This window comes from Dermacentor albipictus, chromosome 1, assembly GCF_038994185.2.
Source record: "Dermacentor albipictus isolate Rhodes 1998 colony chromosome 1, USDA_Dalb.pri_finalv2, whole genome shotgun sequence".
NCBI classification, from domain to species: Eukaryota; Metazoa; Arthropoda; class Arachnida; order Ixodida; family Ixodidae; genus Dermacentor; species Dermacentor albipictus.
Window position 1 is genome coordinate 274,123,012 of NC_091821.1, and position 16,578 is coordinate 274,139,589.

The following is a 16,578-nucleotide window of genomic DNA, read 5'->3' on the forward strand; positions in this document are numbered from 1 at the left end:
CCATAGTTAATTTCCCTGATGCTTTCCTTGGCTTCATTGTCCATTGGCTTTATGTGGTTAAGCCTTGAGCAGACACTTAAAACCTTTGGGAACTCGAAATGAAAATGTTCAAAAAGGTGTGGTAATGATGTCATCCTGGTGTTAACAGCGCGAAACGTAGCTGGGACACGAGATGAGAAGATGACACCACAAGCACACATTTTGCGTTGTTAACACCAAGATGAAAAACTAACAAACCCAAGCTGCTATTTCAATGATGTCATGTCATTGGTGTCTGCACTAGTCATGTGTAAGCTGCCAGTTAGTCATATGTAAAAGCAGTTCTGTCTGGTCTCAATCTATCTAGTGTAGTCAGATGCTGCTCTGGTGGAAAAGCTGTTTGGTACACAAATAAGGTTTTGCTAGTCGTGCATAAGAGCACTTTAGAGTACAAATAAAAAAAATTGCTTGCAGTTTTTATACCAAACTTCTTTTATGCTTTGTTTCTTTACTTGGTCCTATAAATATTTTATGCATTTGGATCAACCTGTTTTGCAGGTCAGTACAAATTCACCACACCTTGTGGATTTCTGCAGAATTCATGAATTACTTTTGTAAGACCTTGCCCATTAAAGCTAAATCGTGATTGTGTTGAAGTTTAATGGTTTGCAGCTCTGTCATATTGCTAGGGTTAATTCTAAACAGTTGTAAAAGTTTACATCGTTCTGTTTTCTGTTAAAAAAAGCTTTCTTGTCTGTTAAATTGCTCCTAATTTGGAATTTGGTCCTCCAAAATGGAGTTTTCTTTCCTTGTAACCTGCTCCAAATTTGGATTTTCCTCCACAAATTGCTCCAAATGCTATTTCACCTGTTGCACCCCTGTCGATTTTTACCATTTTTTAAATAAAACTCAGTTTTACTCTCAAAATAAACTTCTGTGCATGAAAAAGTTAAGGTGAACTAAATTCCCCACTATGGCATGCTCATAGTCGTATCGTGTATGCATAAAATAGTGTACGAAAAAATGTATTTTACATTTGGGTCCTGTGAGGTAAACTGCCTGGAATGTTCATGGTGCATTACACTAGCCCACTAGCCTAAAGCTATAGTATAGCATAGAAAACGGGACAAGAGAACAAAAGAAAAAAAAGCTTGCAAATCTACTTACACAAAAACTCTGGAAGGGCCAGCACTGAGCACCATGAAATGAACAAAGTGGAAAGGGGAGATTCATGGCACCGTCGATAACTACAATGTTGTCAATTTCTGGGTGTAGCCAAAAGGATTAAATGTGAATTTTTTTTCTCTCATCTTTTGATCTCTTGTTATATATTAAACCTGCAGTAGCATGCCAAACCTTTTGTTTGGCTAGCCTTCTCACCTGTCATGAAAATTTCTTATCAGCGTGCACATATTTTCACTGCTGGTTGATATTACAATACATTTGATATAAAAAGATTTGGGGTGTGCAGAAGTTGCCGGCTGGGAGGGCACCATTTGGACCAAAAGGTTTGGTCCCATGCTGCACCTCATCAAAATTGTAAAAAAAATTTGCAGCCCTTACACGAGTCTATACGGTACTTTTACTGCAAACGTATTTTAGCTGAGTGCACTGCATCTGCAACAAGTTTTCAATATAAGTAACCGAGTTTTCATTGCTGTTCTATTGTTTAAGCACAGCATCTCTACCTGCTTAATAAGCAACTTGCAGGTGTTTTGTAGAATAAATATATAATGGATGGTGACTGAAGTTTTGTATGCATTTTGGATGCCATGTGAGGTCTCACACGCTGCCTACTCCATTGGACCAGAGTTCCCTAATACTTTTTTTTTACTGGTTGCAATATATCCAGTCAAGTTTGTTATAGGAACAGAAGCTGCTGCTAAGGGTGCCACTGCATATAAGGTGACTATGACTACTGCCGGTGTTGTTCGCTTGTTTTGGTGGTTTCTGTTGCAGACTCACTCGTATGCTTTTATGGTCGCCTTTCAGAGCTATTTTCACATTCTGGTCTTCCACTCAATTGCATGGAGCAGATATAGTATGAGCAAAATTTTGCTGTGAAATTAAACCTTCCAGAGCATTTGAGTGACGAGAGGATGCTCCCTTCTCACAGATGTGTTGGGAGTATGTAAAAATTTTAGTCTCAAAGTGCGACACCTAAATAATTCCTACAGATTTTACATTACAAGCTTACTTTTGTGCAATTTACAGTATCACAGCTAAGCTCGGATTAACAACCACCATTCTAGAAGACGCCATTGAAATCTTGCAGCTTAGCTCTGTGTCAGAGTGTTGCTATAGATTTATGTGTGAAGGTCCCTGAGCAATTGCAGCAGTTTTGCTGCTGTCAGTATGCTGTGGGCAGTAAAGACATTTCTGTCAGGATCTTACAGAAATGACCATGCACACGTCACTAGCCTTGCTGTCTTGCATAGTTTACATAATACAGCTCTGAAGGCTAACCTTTACTTGGGAATGGGCCGAGTGGTTGCAATTGTCCTCGAAGGCTGAACAGATAATTGGAATAAGTGCTGCAGAAAGTGGTCATTACTGCATACAATGTGCCCGAGCGAGTGTTTAGTTTCATCGCCAAGATCTCCAGCTGTGCCTTGTTTGCTTGTGCTTGTGCTGTTCCATGGATTGTGTGCTGCCATCCACCAAAAGTAAAAGTAAACATTGAAACAAAACTAGGTTTGTCCATGGCATTGCAGTAAAATGCAAAGTATCGCCGACTAGCTGAGATCGTCCATGGCCATTTTTTATCCAAACCAGAAACCCACAGACCAACCCAGATTGTTCAAGGCACGGAAGGGGTTAACTTGACAGGGGATGACCAGGATTAAGATGAGATGTACAAATGAGTGCATTCGTTCAGAAAATGCATTCAAGACCATTTAGTACATATTCAGAGTATTGCAGAAGCCATGTAGGAGGTCCATTAATTTTTTGTAGGCTGTGCAGCAGTAGGAGCATAAATTCTGTGCAAATATTACAGGGTTTTATGCATTTGATGTTTGGGACAGGCAAGTGTTTTAGGTGCCAGTAACCTTGAATGTTGGGGGTGTAATGACATCAAAACATATCTTCGTTAGCAGGCCAAAATATGTTCTTAGTGCATATACTAACCTAAATTACTCAAGGGCGTGATACCCATATATTTAAACGGTTCAGCTCTTTTGACGGATGTTTTAGTGATTCTCTAAAAAAATTTATTATGGCTTGGACTACATCAAATTTCTAATTTTGCAAATTGCCTACTTAGCTACTTATGGAAACTTATGGCATAACTTTGCACCACCTTCTGTCGAACTACTTGCCTATATAATGTTTTTCCAACCTAAGCTTGAATATGCTAGTTCCATTTTTCATCATGTCAGATTTATTCGAACTACTACCATACCCATTTCACTGCCCTCAAACCACAGCACCTTAGTTTCCACACTCGCCTCTCGCATGATCGCACGCCTCTACCTTTTTTTACAATACAAGCACTTTTATTCTTTAGCACCAAACAACAATTTCATTCGACCTCTACATTGCATATCGTACAGCATGCATCAAGATGCCATTTAGCCAACTCGTATCAAAATCTTCCATACTGCCCAACATTGGAATGATGTTCATGCGTGCATCGCTTTGATAATAGATCACCTCCAATTCAATTCTGCCATCGAAAAGCATTTTATTATGTAATGCATGACTGCTTTACTCATACCATTCCCCCTTGTAAGCCCTTGCATCGAGGCCTTTGAGGTGTAATAAGTAGTATACTTTTTGTATAGGTCAGGGTCTTTAGCCAGTAGTAATGCCAGTCTTGTAGTGCATTTTAGTTGGTATCATTTGCGATTGATGAATGACACCTCGCAGGCATGCACATTTGGCAAGAGATGGGCAGTGGTAAATCACTTGTTATTTATTTTATTTAAACATACTGCAGGCCCTTTTTGGGCCCTTGCAGGAATGTTTACAAAGATTATTGTGTTCGAAACAGAAAATAAGGTCGATGTTCTCATATCTTTAAAAAAGAAAAAGCAGACGTCTAAACAGAAAAGTCCATTTTCTGAATGACATTATCAAATGAATCTGCGGACATACACGCTACCGTATATTCTGGCAATTTATTTCATAAAGAAATGGCTCTTGGAAACAGGGAGCACTTGTGGATATTTACACGGCTGATTGTTTGACGAACTTCTTTACTGTGGCTAGTTCTTGATGAATGCATGAAAGGAGGGTGTAAGTATCGTGAATTACTTATTTTAAAATGACTGTGAAACAGTAGGTACAAAAACTTTAACCTTGATATGGTTCGGCATTGGGACAGCGTTAGTAAATTAGCTCGGTTGATTAGATTAGTAGCTCTAGTTTGATGTGAATAATTAGAGTAAACAAACCTCACAGCTAATTTCTGGATGTGGTCTAATTTGTTGATGAGTATTTTTTTAGGGGGCTCCAGATATCTGCATATTCGAACGTAGGTCTAACGAGAGTTTTATAGGCACTAAGTTTAATACGCACAAGTGCGTTATGCAGTTTTCTCCTTACATAGTTTAGTTTACCTTCAGCTTTAGAACGAATAGATTTGATGTAGGGTTCCCAATGAAGGTTAGATGTTAAGGTGAGCCCCAAGTGCTTCACTTGATCATATATTTTAACAGGTATGTCGGCAATCATGTACGTGAAATTTAGAGGGTGCTTGTTATTGGTGAATGTGATGCTTTCCGTTTGCTCACATTTAACTGCATTCCCCAAGTCTTGCACCAAGCATAGATTGAATCTAGAGAGTATTTAAGGAGTTCTTCAAGTTCCTTCACGGTTTTGTAAATGACTCGATCATCTGCAAAGAGGTGAAGTTCGATAGATGAAGCGACACAGAAATGAATATCGTTTATGTAAATGAGAAACAAGAGTCGTGAGAACTGAACCCTGGGGCACACCTGAATACACATCCAGGTTCTGTGAAACGTATTCACCTATTTTAACACATTGTTTCCTGTCCTTTAATTAAAAACGTGGGGTAGTCAGGACTTGTACTTAAGGTAGGCCAGGTTTTACTGACAAGTGATAAGTAATAGGTGATGACCATAATTTACGTGACCTTTTGTCACCATTGCCTCATACTATGCCCTCATAAGGCTCCTACCAAAAGGTGTTTTTGAGTTGGCTCTTGAGTACCCATGCGTTCGACAATCTACATTAAATTCAGTAGAATGAACATTCTTGCTTCTTCAGCTGTTCCTGATCGACTTTGGGCTGGCCAAGAAGTATCGGGACAACCGGAACAAGCAGCACATCCCGTACCGGGAGGACAAAAACCTGACGGGCACGGCTCGGTATGCATCGATCAACGCACACCTGGGCATTGAGCAGAGTCGCCGGGATGACATGGAGTCCATGGGCTACGTTCTTATGTACTTCAACCGGGGTAGCTTGCCCTGGCAAGGTTTGAAGGCTGCCACGAAGAAGCAGAAGTACGAAAAAATCAGCGAGAAAAAGATGTCCACACCTGTCGAGGTGCTCTGCAAAGGTTTTCCGGCTGAGTTCACCATGTACCTCAACTACTGCCGCGGCTTACGCTTTGAGGAGATGCCTGACTACAAGTACCTGCGCCAAATCTTCCGCATTCTTTTCCGCACGCTGAATCATCAGTATGACTACGTCTTTGACTGGACCATGCTCAAGCAGAAGGCAGCTGCCTCAGCTGCTGCTTCAGGCGCCATGGCTGGACAGCCCGGTGCTGCTGCAGGTGAGCACTGGAGGATTTTTTTCAGGGATGCTGCCCATGCCATAATTTTTACCTTGATACAGTTGCATAGAATAGGTTAGGCCATTACTTTTATAATGCTGCCACAGAGAAATGCCCCTCACATTCCTTTGTGAGGATTTTTTTTCTCTGTGGGGCATGCCTTTTAATGTGAGCGCATGTACAGTTACGGGTATCAATGAAGCGACAGAAATTTTGTTGTAAAATTGATACCATATCTCATTGGTAAACCCTTAAATTTACAATCTTCTTAATTTTTTCATCTTTATCAAAAGCTCGTTCTGCAAATGATGCAGTGAGGCCATATATAGTAGAACCTCGTTCATACATTTTGGAAAAATCGTGAGAAAAACATACTAACCGGGAAAACGTATGATCTGAAGTAATGAAAAAAATTCGGCATGCTTTTGTTGACGTGGACGTAATGCGAAGAGTCGCGGGGATCATTGCGGCACGAGACGCCAACGCATGTAGAGCTGGTGGTGCTCCTGTGGCCCGAGATGCGTTTGGTTGATCTCCTATTGCGTGGAGTTTTAAGTGGGCGATGGAAAACCGAAACGAAATCAAGCTGGTGGGTGATGCCGGATGCCATCGAAGCGAAACGCGATGCTCGCAACCAGCGATAGCTGTGAATGCAGCGTGCGACCACCCGAGCCAAGATCTGCTGGTACTGGAATAAGAAACTGCACGCACCATTGTTTTCACATCAGACCGGCGGCTACACACTGTCCTTGATCGCACGCTCCTCGCGCCTTTTCTTGTTTACATGGGATCTAGCAGCCAGAAAACGTATACGATCGCAGTCTGCAGCAGGGAACGGCGGTGTGTGTCGGTTATCACCTATTAAAAGTATGCGCTATGCCTCCCATGGCTCCATGAGGCCTGAAACAGATAGGCGAAGATGTTTATCACAATATAATTGGCAGTGATAGCTGTGAATGCCACATGCGACGACCCCGAAGATTTGTTGGTTCCGAAATGAGAAACTAAGTGCGCGCCGGTGTTTTCACGTGAGATGGGTGGGCGAGTATTGCAGTGAAGGTGCTGCAGTGGGCGGCTATATACTGTTCTCGATTGCGTGCGCCTTGCGCATTTCCTTGTTTACATGGGATCTAACGGCTGGAAAACATTATACGATCGCAGTTTTGTGACGTACTGAATGTTGGTACCGAAAACTCGTGTTCTCCGGGAACATATGAACCAGTAAAAAGCATAACTCTATTCGGTAATTTTTTGTGTTCTCAGATGCGAACGTTGGCGCCGGGAGAACATACGTAACGGTAACGTATCAACGAGGTGCTACTGTAATAATAGAGAGCTTTAGCTTGTCGGAAACTCCTTGCCACATGAAGTTTACTGGATTACCGAAGAGGTGTATGGTAGCAACAGCAGGGTGTCTACCAACCAGGAAAACCGGGAATTCTCAGGGATATTGAGTAGTCTGGAAGAAGTCAGGGAAAACTCAGGGAATTTGTGCCTCTATCAGGGAAAATTAGCTGTGATTTTATTGAAAGGGTCGCAAGTTGCAGTAATGCTGGCCCGAGTAACAGACAGGAATCGGCAATGATCGTCTTTGATGGCCTGTCGACTTCTGGAGGAGTTGCAGTGTACAGTCGACGACCGACTTTCCGGTTTCCCGATAATTTGGACGGCTTCGTGGCACCGCCACGTACGCCATAGAGTCAATGTATGAGAACGTCTGAAATTTTGGACGCAAGAACTCTGCCGTCCCATTTTCCGGATGTTTTGCCGTGACCGCAGGTCCCAAACCGCATTAATCAAAGCCACCACCGCTGCCATTTTGATTATATCGCTGCCTTGAACCGGCACTCTCGCACGCAGACCCGCTGGCAGCCGTCGCCACCACTGCGGCAACGCTAGGCCTAGCTGTTTTGACGTTCGCTATGAAGCTTCTTGCCGTTGGGTGCCGTGTGTTTTATTTAAATAATTCGTTGCTGTAAGCAATGGCACGGAGATCACCTTTATGGTCCTCGTGATTGGATTAGAAGCTTGGAAAGCACGGTGCATTGCATAATGCCGGTTTTCGAAAGTCAGATTCGCCTCCGTACAGAAATGTTACTTGGTGAAGCATATGCACAAGTATTGCAGTGAAGCATAACAAGCGTGGGGAGGGGCTATTGCCACGGGAGACAGTATGTATTCCTTAATTATACACGCGTGCACCCGGTATTTCCTGTCACAGTGCAAGCACCGATATGCCTAATACATGTACCGACAGGCATTCAGAGCGTTCTCGAATGTGCCTGTGGCTGTTTGAGCCCTCAAGGGCAGTAAATGACATGCATTTATATTTCTTCAACTGGCCGATTTTTCGGACGTTCTCGCGGTCCCTAGGTAGATTGGAAAATCGGACGTGTACAGTGCAACTGACCAAGAAGTTGCTTCAAATGGTCCCTGGGGCGAACGAGCGGCGGAAGGTGGACAAGAACAGAAAGGACCTACGCATTCAGAAATGAACGGGAAAGAAAGCGTGTTGCCGCCATTTTGAAGGAGCTTGAGCTCAAAAACAAAGTGTTGGCTGATGCCGAGATGCAGGTGTCCCTCATCCAAACCAAAATAAACTCTTTAAAGCAGTGAAACACAACACTGAGGCGTCGTGCACGGGCTGACAGTATGTCAGGACAGTTGAGGTTGACTTACGAGCTGTTGAGAGAAAATCTCAATTGTGACAAAGTTCGGGTCTCATACCACTGAGCTTGCTATCAGTTGATAGAAATAGCTCATATTTGAAAATGTTTGCTTCTGTATGCATCTCCTTTTTATTCGTATTTCAGAATGTTGTCCGACTCGATTTGCAATTTTTTTAAGACATTTTATTTGCTGTGCATTTTACTAACCACTCCCTTCTTATTCAAATTAGATTAAGTCAGTTTCTTTTTATTTTCATGTGCTTACTAGAAAGTACAGCATCGGGCAATATGGTTTTAGCCCGTCTTCACATAAAACATAGTTCTGCGTCACTCAGGGAATTTTGCCAAGGCACTCAGGGAAAACCTGGAAAACTCAGGGAATTTGGGAATGTCAACTTGGTAGACACCCTGAACAGTGATGGTAGCGACATCTTGTGATGCAGAGTTTAATCAGAGCACACAAAGCTCATATTGCAATGACCTACCATATGCTACTTGACTGCTGGTGTAAATTGTTTGCAATGACATAATCATTAGTGTTGAGTCTTTTTTTATGATTTTCCTTTTACAACAACGCTGACATGACAAAAAAATTTCTAAACACATTGTAGTTGGCCAAAGCACCCCAAGCTGTCGCTATCAGCTTTGCTAGAGCCGTCCATGGCTCCGTTAAACTGCAAACAGTAAGAAGTTTGTGGACAAGCTAAATGCTTTGATGACGCTGTGGATATGCATCTGCTGTTCTTTCTATTGCTGGCCTACTTCTACATTAGTCTTCATGTATTTTCCAAGTGCTTTCTATTCTTCATGATTTTTGCAATGCACACAGACAGTCGTGCCGCGGAGTGACCAGTGAGAAAAATGCTTCAAGGATTATCCGTACAGTGTCTTTGTATGGCTCCGTTTGCGTAGCCGCGTTTCTGATGTGTTGACAGCTTGTATTTACGCTTAAAAGAAACGTTTGAAAGCAACAGGATATGTTGCGTGCCTCAGTGCACCAATTGAGTGGCAAAGGATGAAATAAGTCGTTTTCCTTTCTAATGGATGCGAGTAAAAAAAAAACAAGTGGGCAGTAAAGCTCTCTATCGGCAAGCATGTGAAAGGCACCAGTGAAGGTTTCTATTATTCACTTCACGGCCAGACTTCTTCTGGTGCAGCATCCTTAAGAAAAATGCTAATTCTGAACATTTATCAAGAACATTAAGCTTTTACAACATTGTTGCTGTAGCTTACGTGAATGGGATGTTCAACGTGGCACGAAAAGACAAGCTAACAAGTGTGTGTCTATGCCCTATGACATTGCAGGTCTGTGGGAATGCTACTACAACAGTTCGTTACAGTGAAACCTCGACATAACGAAATTCTTGATATAACAACTTTTCATAACCTCTTGTCCATAGAACACCATGTATTTAGAACTTAAATATAACAGTGAGTTTCTATGCGATTTCAGTATAACGAAATTTCACTTCTGACGCAAAGGAATGCCAAGACAATAAATGGAAACTTCCGCTGACGCAGACGGTCAAATGATTGAATTACAAGCGGCTGCTTGCAAACTCGCCTCTCAAATCGCGTGCGGCGCGACAGAGCGACTGCTGAAGTGGAGTTGCATCACATTCTGTGTGAAGTCCAAGTGCGATAAGATCCTATCGCAATCGGCGCAGTTTGTGATTTAGGTGCGAAGTGAAAGTGTGTGAGGGTAAGACAAGAAAGATGGCGGCTTCATGAGTGCCACCTCCCCACACAAGCAAAGGGAATAGGGTAGGGGGAGGGGAGCTCGCTCGCGGTAACACTATCAAGCACATGCGAGAGCTGGGAAGGGTGGGTGAGGGTAAGTTGTCGCTTTGTGATTTCTGGCACGCGTCTCGGTTATGGCTGTGCATGGCATTAAGCGCGGCTGAGCGCTTACTGCCATGCAGCGCTCTGCAAGGCAACAGGCGAGCAGAGTGGCTCCAATTGGTGCCAGGATCTATGCGTTTACAGCCATAACTTCACGCCGGGGGGTTACTTCCATAATAGAAAGCTTTAGTGTGGCCCGGGGGGGGGGGGTGGACATTCTGTAAGAGTCCACCTAGTGGACTGTCCATTTTGGCCGCTGCTGATTGGATGCAGCCGTACAAGCGAGAAGGACACAAGCGGCCTCAGCCAATCAGCAGCGGCCGAAATAGACAGTCCACTAGGTGGACTCCTACAGAATACCACCCCAGTATTCCGGTAAGCGCAGGTGGACTGGGCATTTTGTCGGATGGGTGGAGGCACGAACGTGAGCAGCCTGCAGGGTGCAGCCACCAGATGACGCAGAGCTCAACCAGACAAACACAGAGCTAATATAGCAGTAACTGTAGCTGTACCCTATGCTTTTACAAAATTTGTCCAAACTGTTTCAGGTACCCTTTAAATATCTTTGACCACACGAGAAGCGATTACATCTCTGTTAAAGAAGCACACTTATAGGGACGCTGCTTGGTGCAACGTTCAATATATTAAATACAGTGATGAACAGGAGTTTGATGTATGCATAGTACATCACTATACTTTTTCTTTATATTTTCAAGGGAATTTGACAACTATCTGATATACACAATAATTCAATATATCAGAGTTTGATATATCCAGGATTGACTGTACGCAAAATCCTATTAGTAGGTTTTGCTATACAAGCTCATGAATACCTCGTAAATATATTTTCCATCAGCTTTCTCTTCCAAACAAATTCTTCATAAATTCTTCATAAAGAAAGAACTCTGTATGCCTTGGGAATGAGAATTTATTAAAATAATGATGTGTTCCTTGTAAAGACATTGGATTGGAGCCAACTTTAAGACATCTTGAGAGAAGAGCAGAGATATGACGCCACAGTGCATATTGTGGATTGACGTTGAGTGTCATGCCAATAACTTGTGCGCTTTGCTTACCAAGCAAGCTGTGCAAGAATAGACAGTTTTAGTTTAACATGTTTAGCGGAATAGCGGGATCAAAGTTTGCATGCACATGACGCTAGGTGACCCATAGCGTTTAGCGTACGCATGCTATTTCTCAGATTTAACATTACCACCTTTGCATGGTTTACGTAAGACATAGGGGTGGTCCCGGCTGTGTGCTTCGAAATAAATTTGGCATTTTTTTTTTTTTTAGAATTAGCCTCATTCGTAGCAAATGACTGTGTAAACGACTTTCGTTTAGTCTCGGGCCATTTCAACAACAGAGTATGATGGATAACCTTGCGAAGTTTGCGAGCTTGCTTCTACCTTGAACGCGTCGAGGCCTAATGAGAGTGATTTTCGAAATGGCAGCGCCACCTGTCAGCAAAGTTGAGGTCTGGGCACAACGGCATATGGCCTCTGAGATCAGGTGATCTTGGAGGACATGGATGGCAGGTTTGTACTGATTTCGCCATAGATTAACAGACATGAAAAGTACAAATACAACGCACTTCTGGCTGTCTGCCTCTCCCACTTTTCTTATGCACACACAAAGCTTGGCCAATAAAAAAGATCACTTATGTGCACTATGCATGCAAAATTTGAAGTGCAACTGAATAGCATTTCGCACGTAAACTACGCTATCACACTATATTAAAACTAGCTTTCTGCAAAATTTGTTTGCAGATTGGTAACACTATTTCCCTTCACCCTGCTACTATGCTAACGTTGAACTAAAGATGTCTAATATATCATAGAAGAGGTACAGTTGAGCCTTAATATAATGAACACCTAATAATGAACATGTCGAGCTTACTGGGTTTAATGGCCTCTGGTATTTCACCGCAGGTTGGCAGACATGAAAAGTACAAATACAATACAGTATGTGTCGTCTCTATTATTTATCCTTCACGCTGTACTCTTGCATGCAACCCTTTTAATTACTGGGTTTGTTTTTTCCAGTGGATATCTGGTTAACTAATTTGTTGACACTGAAATGGGCTGTTTGACTGTAGATTCTGTTCAACACTGTAGTTGCATCCAATATGCAGAATATAGTTTTTACGAAGCAATCTAGCGAGAGCACAATGTCACACATTATTGCGACTATGCAGAAATTAAAAGTGAATGCATTGGATATCTAAACACACATAACAAGACTTTATTTGTAACAATATGTGCATTTTCAAAATTTTCACGATCTTGAGGAGGTGCCGCAGTTGAGCAAAGATGGCGGCGGGATCCAGGGCCCAATCAATGCTCAGCTTAAGCTCTGCCACATCTTTCCTCGAATGTGATATTAAATTTTGATGCTATGTTGAAGGGGAATGTGGCCAAACACTTAGTGGTGGTTGGTGTAAAAGAAGAAGACACATTGGCAGTCATTGGCCTATGCTTGCAAATGTCTACCATGGAAGCAGAGCCACATACCATCTCAGTGTATTTATGTGATTTTTTCACTAAAGTAGGGGTCTGTTCTTGTGCAACAGTAAGACCAGAGAGGTGCAAGCATGTTTCCAACATGCAAAGAAATGCATGCTTTTCAGTAGAGAAATATCAAGTACTGCATTGCATGTGCTTGCAATTTAGTGAGAGAGAGTGTTTGTAAATTGTTGATTTCAATGTCTTGTGAAGTGCAGGCGTATACGTGTGCTAGTGAAAATACCCAGGTCAGCTGCTAATACTTCGGCACTTTTTACTGAGAGCTAGCTTCTCATGCTCTCGGCAGTTCTTCCAGTCAGAGGTTGCGAGTGCATAACAATTACTTATGCGTGTTGCTTTTTGGTTGCCTGACATTTCGTGTATGTCATAAACTTGATAAAGCTAATCTAATCGGTACTACTACTAGTTAAAACATACTTTGGTATTGGTGTCCACCGTGAGTTTAAAATAAACCTTTTTCTTAGCCTTTCCAAGATTTATGTTCGTAGTGCATCGTCTTAGCTAGGGGCTTGAAGTTCCCTGATCTGAGTTGCACCAACATGGGAATGTGCTTGGACGTCAACAAAGAAATCCGTCAACAAAGAAGTCAACAAAGCACTTAGCAGTGGAAGTGGCAGAGCTTTGTCATGTTACGATGGCATCACTCATGCGTTATCATCTGATAGAACAGCATAAAGATGTTGCTGGCTCAAATTGATTAGCTGCTGTCCACGTACCCTGTATGATCTGTTCGCAAATTAGCACACCTCATTCTACTTAAAGGGACACTAAAGGCAAATATTCAGTTAAACTAAGTGATAGATTAGTGCTTGTGAATCTCTTAAGGCATCAATATGATTGTGAACAGAGCCTTAGTAATGTGAAATTGAAGTAAATTCAGGACACGATTAGAGACTCCCCAGGGATATTCAAGCAAATGCCTAATGACAAAGGCACTCCTCATTTAAATTCTGTCACTGGTACTCAGCCACTCGTTATAAAAACATCACTGTATTGTATTATAAGATGAAAGAAAATTCCACTTGTCCAGTTAATCTCATTTTTAGAAAAAAGACCTCGTTGACATTACCCTCGACAACGACGCAGGCGGTCGAAAGGGTTTGTTTTCGCTCAACTCTGGGCCGCCCACACTTTGGCGTTTCAGAGTTTCGTTATCGTGTGAGGTTGTGCTGGTGTTGCTGGCTCGCGAAACTCGCACATACTGCAAGTAGCGTAGAATTCTACTTCCATGTGTTGTCGCAGTATACCTGAACGGTCCACGCTACTTGACCAAAAGCAGCTGCAGCGGCGAATCCACCACTCTGCCTTGGCTCTAATTCTCCATGGCCGTGCGTTTGAGTTGTGCTTTAAAAAAAAAAAAAAAAACACACCGCCGTCTGTCAGGTGCTGTTTTACTTGCTGACGGCAGCAAAGGGCAGTGATGGCATATGCAACGTCGCCACTCCCCAATTTGGTTGCGGAAGATTTGAATTGCGATAAAGTTCTTCGGACCCTTAAGATGCAATTTTTTTCATAAACCAAGTCTTTTCTTGGTAGGCAACAAGCATTGCTAGGTATCGAGAAAGGTATTTAAACAGTGCACATTGGCTTAGTATTTGCCTTTAGTGTCCCTTTAAGCCCCAGATTTGATGCAACATCCTTTGAACCAAAGTGATTCCATAGTGTTTTTCTGTTCTCTGCATAGAACCAACCATACGAGGTTTGTCGAGAATGTGACCAAGCACGTGAAAAAGACACTGTCCAGGATCTGTAATGAAACATGTTTCGCTACTTGCATACACATTAATCTTGGGACAAGTTAAATGCTGAATATTAAGGGTGATTCCATTAAACGTAGCTAATTGTTTTAGTTAAACAGTGCACATCGGCTTAGTATTTGCCTTTAGTATAAAAGAGTTTTAGAATAGGGGCCACAAAGAAATAGCGTCAAAGCTGCTGCGCACGTGCGAGACGCAAACTGCGTTTGGATATTGCGTTGGGAACGCTATTTCACCGATTTAGCGAGAGCCCGAATAGCGGCCCCAAAAGCTTTACGTCATCAAACATGGCAGCACCCATCTAAGCGACGGCTCTAACCTAGTACCAAACTGGGTTCGATTCATGGTAACGCGTGAAGTTCGCAAGCTAGGAGAAGTGACTGCGGTTATCGCTTTCCCTCAACTAGCATGTGTTGTGAAGATTGATTCATTAGACGGTGCTGATTCCGAATTCGATTGTGGATTTTGTTGCTTGTAGGCCTAAAACGGCTAAGCTTGGCTGGTGAAGGCACGGAAAGTTGGTTTGCTCAAAACTAAGTGCAACTAATTGTTTGCTGCTTACAGAATAACATCTGAATTTTAATTAAATGCGAATACATGCAAGTCAAAATTACTATTCGTATCATGAAATGGTATATTTTATTTAATTATTTCTAATAGCTTTTCCTTTGATGCGGTAGTGGTGCTGTCAGCGCAAGATGCTATCCGCAAACGCAAAGCCTTATTCTAAAACTCTTCACTCCTGCGTGCCCGAACACTAACACCCGCAAAGCTCTATGGGGCCCTAAACTATTGGGGCCCCTATTCTAGAACTCTCTAGTGTCCCTTTAAGCCCCAGATTTGACGCAACATCCTTTGAACCAAAGTGATTCCTTAGTGTTTTTCTGTTCTCTGCATAGAACCAACCATACGAGGTTTGTCGAGAATGTGACCAAGTGCGTGAAAAAGACATTGATGAATGTTTTAAGGCAGTGTGTGATACATTTTAAATAATCCAGGATCTGTAATAAAACGTATTTTGCCTCATGCATACACATTAGTCTTGGGACAAGTTAAATGCTGAATACTAAGGATGGTTCCATTAAACATAGCCAATTGTTTTAGTGGGAAAGTATTGAAGTATTGAAAGTGGGAAATTCTTACTCTTACCGCTCGTCATTCATGTTGAAAGGCAAAATGGTTATATATTTTTACTGGAGTTTCGAAGGCATGTTTGTGAAGCAAAATAATTAAGGGCCTTTGCTGCAATTTCACCCTCAAGGAAAACACCAAATGGGTTAAGTTTCCTTACTTGGCAAATAGTAGTCAAAGTGCCCCGAGCATACAACCATTGTTGCCGTTGTGGGATTGCCAATTTGCAGTTTGGGGCCTATAGCTGCCTCCTATTAACTGCCTCCGTGCAGCTTTTTTTAATTATTCATATCAGTTCAGTTTCAGTAGTTCTTACAATTATTTTCTAAGTTATGTGATTCACTGTGGATTTTACTAACCTCTAACCTCTATCTTAATTGGACCTGCAGACACAATTTTGATATTTGTGCACCTATACGAAGTCATTTTTATTCTTAAGCATGCTTGTATCAGGCGTTGTTGTGTCAATCTGTCTCGATATAAAACGTACTGTGTTGCTCAGGGAATTTTACAAAGGTACTCGGGCAAAAGCTGGGAAACATAGGAAATTTGGAAACGTCGACTTGGTAGACACCCTATTAGTTCAAGCTTGTTTTGCTGCAAGGAAGAGAACTGGTAATATAAATTGATTGCATGATGAAGGCATTAAGTGACAAGCATTATTCATATTCCACTGTTGATATAAAAGAATGTTTAGAAACCAGGATTTCAGACCAAAGCCATCATACTAAAACAAACATCATAACCCCAAAAGCTGTTGATAGCATTTGTGCCGTAATATTGGCAGCATGTGAAGTCATGGCTCAAGTGTATGCCGAGTCGCTAAGCATATTATTCGACCACATTGTTCTATAAAATTGTCAATAGTAGAATGTTGATCAAGTGCAAAGTGGATGCATCAAAAGCACAGCTTCGTTAGAACATTG

General features: G+C 42.1%; 1 protein-coding gene across 4 annotated transcripts in view; it reads left to right on the plus strand.

Moving 5' to 3' along the window:
- Nucleotides 1-16,578, plus strand: part of LOC135908770 (casein kinase I) — a 72,946-nt gene that overhangs the window by 44,977 nt on the left and 11,391 nt on the right. For all 4 annotated transcript variants that reach the window (XM_065440611.1, XM_065440608.1, XM_065440610.1 and 1 more), the window contains exon 5: nt 5,215-5,728. In XM_065440611.1, the coding sequence (XP_065296683.1) occupies nt 5,215-5,728 (514 nt within the window). The remainder of the gene's footprint in view (nt 1-5,214; nt 5,729-16,578) is intronic.